Here is a 7,500-nt window from a genome sequence, read left to right on the forward strand (position 1 = left end):
CCATATTATTTACCAGCAACATAAAGTGAAACAGAGGCAGAGGTGTCCTGCCACAGTCAGTAACAAATAAACAGAAAACAGTAGTGGTCAAATACAAATAAGGCAACAAGAGAAGTATCCTACACTTCTCTTTTGTAAAGTAAATCTGAACAGCCTATATGGGCGTTTACATCAACTATATGATTTGCCTGAGAAGCTGGACAAGACAACAACAAAAAAATTATTATTATTATTTTTTATTTTATTTTTATTTTTTAAATTGTGGCGGACTTAATTCTTTCGTGGCGGGCCGCCACAAATAAATAAATGTGTGGGAAACACTGTATATATATATATATATACATACATACATACGTGTGTGTGTGTATGTATGTATATATATATATTTCATATGCATTTAATTAATAACAAATGTACTAGATTGTATTTATGACACAAAAAGCACACGTTCTATGGTGGTGAAATTAGTGTAAAAGGTAAAAAACAGAATAAAAAATTCAATTAAATCAGAAAAACCTAATTTAATTTTTTCATATTGCTATTATTTGAGTTTATTGATATTACTATAAAAAAATTTAAACTTGTTGATTCGTTAATAACTCTTATCCGGTTGATCTTTTAAATTCTATTAAATTTGCCTTTTTGTGGTCCAATAAACACAATTGTTTTCAAATGAATTAATCGTGTTATTAATGGAGATTTAAATATCAGTCAAAATAATTGTGATTATTATTTTTGCTATAATCATCCGGCCCTAGTTTGGAGTCGTGTCTTTCTTTTACAGAGGGGTGCCAAATAAGGACGAGCCTATCGATCAGCCACCAATCAGTATCGGCCAATTTCCGTGGAAAAGGCTGATAAAAATGCCTTTTATATGCTGATCACAAAAGCCGCTGGCGCGATATTTATTTTTGGTCCCCCGACTGACAGCTAGCAAAGTGTGAAGCCGCTCCACTAAGTTATTAATCATCACCTCCATTGCGCCAAACAAACTACATTCCTTACAAGTATCATTATCACTGGAGGATGAGGTTAAACATGTTTCACACTGAGTAGGAGCCAGCAGGAACCAAGAAGGCATGCTAATCGCTAAGCTGGCTTGAAACAACAGAAACAACAAAGTGCTTAGTCAAGTTTACGAAATACAGATAAAACATCCCTAGTAGCAATGATTTTATTCACCATGCCACCGTTCTCTTCCACTTTTAGAGCGGCGAGTCGGGCCAAAGCGCAGGTCTTCAGAGCAACAACCTGGACGAGCAGCCTCAAAGGCGGCAGGGCGTCTCCATGGTGTCAGCAGACATGGGACTGGTTAGCATGGTGCGTCAAGGCATCCTGGCCCTGCAGCTGCTGCCCCCCAACTCCAGTGCAGGTACGCTTGCTTGAAAGGGTTGCTGTTCTGGACTCATGATGGTATAAACCAGTAAAGTAGTGTCAGTACTAGGGTTGTCCCAATTCCAATGTTTTGGTAGCGGTACCAAAATGTATTTCGATACTTTTTGATACTTTTCTAAATAAAGGGGACCACAAAAAAATGTCATTATTGTCTTTATTTGAACAAAAAATGTTAGTGTACATGAAACATATGTTTATTATTGTCATTTAGTCCTTAAATAAAATAGTCAACATACTAGACAACTTGTCTTTTAGTAGTAAGTAAACAAACAAAGACTCCTAATTAGTCTGCTGACGTATGCAGTAACATATTGTGTCATTTATACACCTATTATTTTGTACACATTATGAGGGACAAACTGTAAAAATGGATTATTAATCCACTTGTTCATTTACTGTTAATATCTGCTTATTTTCTCTTTTAACATGTTCTATCTACATTTCTGTTAAAATGTAATAATCACTTATTCTTCTCTTCTTTGATACTTTACATTAGTTTTGGATGATACCACACATTTAGGCATCAATCCGATACCAAGTAGTTACAGGATCATACATTGGTCATATTCAAAGTCTTCAAGTTTCCAGGGACGTATTTACTGACTTTATGAACATAATATGAATTTTGAAAAGGGAAAAATATTTTTTGACGATAACAATTATCGGTGTAATCATACTAGTATCGACTCGATACGCTATTGTAGTTGGTATCATTACAGTAGATGTCAGGTGTAGATCCACCCATGGCATTTGTTTACATTCAGAAGATTTTTTTGATGATAAAAATTATCGGTGTCATCATACTAGTATCGACTAGATACGCTTTTGTACTTGGTATCTTTACAGTGGATGTCAGGTGTAGATCCACCCATGGCATTTGTTTACATTCAGGAGATTTTTTGACGATAAAAGTGATCGGTGTAATCATACTAGTATCGACTAGATACACTGTTGTACTTGGTATCATTACAGTGGATGTCAGGTGTAGATCCACCCATGGCATTTGTTTACATTCAGAAGATTTTTTGACGATAAAAATGATCGGTGTCATCATACTAGTATCGACTAGATACGCTATTGTACTTGGTATCATTACAGTGGATGTCCGGTGTAGATCCACCCATGGCATTTGTTTACATTCAGGAGATTTTTTGACGATAAAAATGATCGGTGATCAAGGGTTGGAATTGGGGGTTAAATCACCAAAAATGATTCCCGGGCGTGGCCACCGCTGCTGCTCACTGCTCTCCTCACCTCCCAGAGGGTGAACAAGGGGATGGGTCAAATGCAGAGGACACATTTCACCACACCTAGTGTGTGTGTGTGTGTGTGTGTGTGTGTGTGTGTGTGTGTGTGTGTGTGTGTGTGTGTGACTATCATTGCTACTTTAACTTGAACTTGAATGGCTTCCTGTGTGTCCCAGGCATCATCATCATCACCGACGGCGTGATGAGCGTCCCCGATGTCGTCGTGTGCGAGACGCTTCTGAACCAGCTGCGGAGTGGAACCATCACCTGCTCCTTCGTGCAGGTTCTCACGCACACGTCCTTTCACACCAGGGGTGCACACATGCCGATGTATTGTCGTTAGGGATGTCCGATAATGGCTTTTTGCCGATATCCGATATTCTGATATTGTCCAACTCTTTAATTACAGATACCGATATCAACCGATACCGATATCAACCGATATATGCAGTCGTGGAATTAACACATTATTATGCCTAATTTGGACAACCATGTATGGTGAAGATAAGGTACTTTTTAAAAATAATAATAAAATAAGATAACTAAATTAAAAACATTTTCTTGAATAAAAAAGAAAGTACAACAATATAAAAACAGTTACATAGAAACTAGTAATGAATGAAAATGAGTAAAATGAAGTGTTAAAGGTTAGTACTATTAGTGGAGCAGCAGCACGCACAATCATGTGTGCTTACGGACTGTATCCCTTGCAGACTGTATTGATATATATTGATATATAATGTAGGAAGCAGAATATTAATAACAGAAAGAAATGGGGGGAGGGAGGTTTTTTGGGTTGGTGCACTAATTGTAAGTGTATCTTGTGTTTTTTATGTTGATTTAATAAAAAAAAACAAAAAAAACACCAACAACAAAAAAACCGATACAGATAATAAAAAAAACCGATACCGATAATTTACGATATTACATTTTAACGCATTTATCGGCCGATAATATCGGCAGGCCGATATTATCGGACATCCCTAATTGTCGTGGAGATAAAAGTCACTGTGAATATCCATTTTGCGTGCTCGACTCTCATTTTCAAGAGGATATAGTATCCCAGGTGGTTTCAAATACAAATCTGTGATCCACAATAGAAAAAGGAGAAAGTGTGGAATCCAATGAGCCAGCTTGTACGTAAGTTACGGTCAGAGCGAAAAAAGATACGTCCTGCACTGCCTCTCTAGTCCTTCACTCTAACGTTCCTCATCCACGAATCTTTCATCCTCGTTCAAATTAATGGGGTAATCGTCGCTTTCTCGGTCCGAATCGCTCTCGCTGCTGGTGTAAACAACGGGGAAATGTGAGGAGTCCTTCCTCCAGTGACGTCACGCTACTTCCGGTACAGGCAAGGCTTTTTTTTATCAGCGACCAAAAGTTGCGATCTTTATCGTCGTTGTTCTCTACTAAATTCTTTCAGCAAAAATATGGCAATATCGCGAAATGATCAAGTATGACACATAGGATGGATCTGCTATCCCCGTTTAAATAAGAACATTTCATTTCAGTAGGCCTTTAAGAAACGTTGAAGTACCAGTAGTAACAGTTTTTTAATTGAAAAATGGTATTACGGAATTACGGGAAATTTTCAAGTTCTTTAACCGACTCGACCATTTTTTCTTAATAATGATGTGGCAGCAGCCAGCGTCATCTCACAGGACCCTCGGGTGCCGTGAATGTCAATCAAGTGACCAAAGTCACGTCTTGGTGAAGATTGATGATCCATCATTTTTAGCTCTATTCTTTTAATGCCTGGCTGGCGATGGACTGACACACCCTCCACCATCCACCTAACGGGCACCCTTGGTTCACACTTTTTGCTGCAACGATCTTTCTTCTCTCCAGGTGGGCGGGGCCTACTCCTACGACTGCAGCTTTGGCTACATCCCCAACGTGGAGCTCATGAAGTTCATCTCGCTGGCCACCTTTGGCTCCTACCTCCCCAGCTGTCCTCAACCGGGCCGGGACTGCCAGGAGATGAACGTCTACCACAAGGCCTTCCTGACCTACTCCTTCCTCAAGACCCCCGAGTCCATGAACTCAGAGTCCTTCTGCGGTGAGACCACAGCACGGGCCATCTAGTGGATCTAACATAATAGTGTGAGAGTCCAGTCCATAGTGGATCTAACATAATAGTGAGAGTCCAGTTCATAGTGGATCTAACATAATAGTGTGAGAGTCCAGTCCATAGTGGATCTAACATAATAGTGTGAGAGTCCAGTCCATAGTGGATCTAACATAATAGTGAGAGTCCAGTCCATAGTGGATCTAACATAATAGTGTGAGAGTACAGTCCATAGTGGATCTAACATAATAGTGTGAGAGTCCAGTCCATAGTGGATCTAACATAATAGTGTGAGAGTCCAGTCCATAGTGGATCTAACATAATAGTGACGGTCCAGTCCATAGTGGATCTAACATAATAGTGAGAGTCCAGTCCATAGTGGATCTAACGTAATAGTGAGAGTCCAGTCCATAGTGGATCTAACATAATAGTGTGAGAGTCCAGTCCATAGTGGATCTAACATAATAGTGTGAGAGTCCAGTCCATAGTGGATCTAACATAATAGTGTGAGAGTCCAGTCCATAGTGGATCTAACATAATAGTGACGGTCCAGTCCATAGTGGATCTAACATAATAGTGAGAGTCCAGTCCATAGTGGATCTAACATAATAGTGTGAGAGTCCAGTCCATAGTGGATCTAACATAATAGTGTGAGAGTCCAGTCCATAGTGGATCTAACATAATAGTGAGAGTCCAGTCCATAGTGGATCTAACATAAAAGGAGACATTTTGTAGTTTCCCAGCACAAGCTGTTCAACGAGCACCTGGTGTCCGCCAGCGGAAACCCGGCGCTGGTCATGAGGAGGAAGAAGCACACGGAGAAGGAAGTCCATGCTCATTTGATCAGCGTGGTGTCGGTGCGGCTGAGGGAGGGCTACACCATCCGGGAGATCAGCCTCACGAAAGGTATGAGCGGAAGAAAAACCCCAAAAAAGGTCAAATTCTTTACATGATCGCTTTATTTCAGGCGGCACCCAGCTGGAGGTGAAGCTGGTGCTGCTGTGGAAACACAACATGCACATCGAGTACTTGGCGGCCGCCTCCTGGCCGCTGGACCCCGGCAAGCGCACCACCCGCGTGGAGGTCACCATGGAGGGCAGCTACGACATCCTGCACGACATCAGCTGCACGCAGAGGAAGCCCATCACCAGTCCGTACCGCACCTCCGTCATCCGCCGCTTCTGGAACACGCTGCAGAGGTACGGCGGCGTCCAACGCCAGAGACGAAGCCGCGGGATAACGTTGTGTTTGTTCCCCTCAGCATCAACCAAACGGATCAGATGTTGGTGCACCTGCAGTCCTTCAACTCCATACCTGAGAACTACACCATTCCGGAGAGCACCAAAAACGGAGTTCCTCTCTTCTACATCCCTCCTGGCTCGACGACTCCGGTAACGTAAACGCTCCACGTTGGTCAGTCGTCACCGTGAACTCTCATTAGACGCCCAGCTCGATGATTTCAGGTGTGATTGTGATTGACAGGTGATCAGTGTTTCCCACAGGGTTGCAATAATAATAATAATAATAATTAGAGATGTCCGATAATATCGGCCTGCCGATATTATCGGCCGATATATGCGTTTAAATGTAATATCGGAATTTATCGGTATCGTTTTTTTTATTATCGGTATCGTTTTTTTTTTGGTTTTTTTTGTTTTTTTTTTATTAAATCCACATAAAAAACACAAGATACACTTACAATTAGTGCACCAACCCAAAAAAACCTCCCTCCCCCATTTACACTCATTCACACAAAAGGGTTGTTTCTTTCTGTTATTAATATTCTGCTTCCTACATTATATATCAATATATATCAATACAGTCTGCAAGGGATACAGTCCGTAAGCACACATGATTGTGCGTGCTGCTGCTCCACTAATAGTACTAACCTTTAACAGTTAATTTGACTCATTTTCATTCATTACTAGTTTCTATGTAACTGTTTTTATATTGTTTTACTTTCTTTTTTATTCAAGAAAATGTTTTTAATTTATCTTATTTTATTTGATTCATTTTTTTAAAAAGTACCTTATCTTCACCATACCTGGTTGTCCAAATTAGGCATAATAATGTGTTAATTCCACGACTGTATATATCGGTTGATATCGGTATCGGTTGATATCGGTATCGGTGATTAAAGAGTTGGACAATATCGGCAAAAAGCCATTATCGGACATCCCTACAATATATGTATAAAAAATATACATTTAGGCCTCCACTCAGGCTTGATCCCGGGGACCCCAAAGGGTTTTGGTCAAAAAAAATATTAAAAATGTGTCATTATTCAGTATTATTATTTTTATTATTATTCAAGTTTTAAATCTCTAGATCAACATTAGGTCTATCTGTCAATATAACGGTTTTAAAGATTTAAGTTGTATGCTCTTGTTGTCAAAGAAAACCCTGTTTTGTTATGGAAAAAATACAAAATATGCAATATTTTCACACAATAACATTTTTAAGTGGAATATTTGATGTTATATAATAATTGGAGCCTTAAAAAGTTATTATTTTTTGAGCAATGACACTTAAAAACAAATCACACTACAATTATTGGGGATCCAAATAATTATAGTGTTAAAAAATAAATTCTATTTTTTTTTTTTTACTGTTTACTTTTAACACAATAATCTCGAGATCAACTTCAGATCTATCCGTCAATTATACGTTTTATTGTTGTCTATGTTTTTCGTTTGTTCGTTTTAGGCCCTTCTTTATAAAAAACAGCTCAGTTTTTTTATATGGCAAACACAAAATATGCAACATTTTCCCCCAAAATATCTCAGATGT

At 39.3% G+C, this 7,500-nt stretch overlaps 1 protein-coding gene across 1 annotated transcript in view; it reads left to right on the top strand.

The window, feature by feature from the left end:
* Window positions 1-7,500, top strand: part of szt2 (SZT2 subunit of KICSTOR complex) — an 80,833-nt gene that overhangs the window by 14,301 nt on the left and 59,032 nt on the right. The window contains exons 6-11 of the mRNA XM_062038401.1: window positions 1,210-1,372; window positions 2,819-2,925; window positions 4,491-4,701; window positions 5,446-5,616; window positions 5,678-5,909; window positions 5,972-6,101. Coding sequence (XP_061894385.1) covers window positions 1,210-1,372; window positions 2,819-2,925; window positions 4,491-4,701; window positions 5,446-5,616; window positions 5,678-5,909; window positions 5,972-6,101 — 1,014 coding nt within the window. The remainder of the gene's footprint in view (window positions 1-1,209; window positions 1,373-2,818; window positions 2,926-4,490; window positions 4,702-5,445; window positions 5,617-5,677; window positions 5,910-5,971; window positions 6,102-7,500) is intronic.

This window comes from Entelurus aequoreus, linkage group LG27 (assembly GCF_033978785.1).
Source record: "Entelurus aequoreus isolate RoL-2023_Sb linkage group LG27, RoL_Eaeq_v1.1, whole genome shotgun sequence".
In the NCBI taxonomy this organism is placed as follows: Eukaryota; Metazoa; Chordata; class Actinopteri; order Syngnathiformes; family Syngnathidae; genus Entelurus; species Entelurus aequoreus.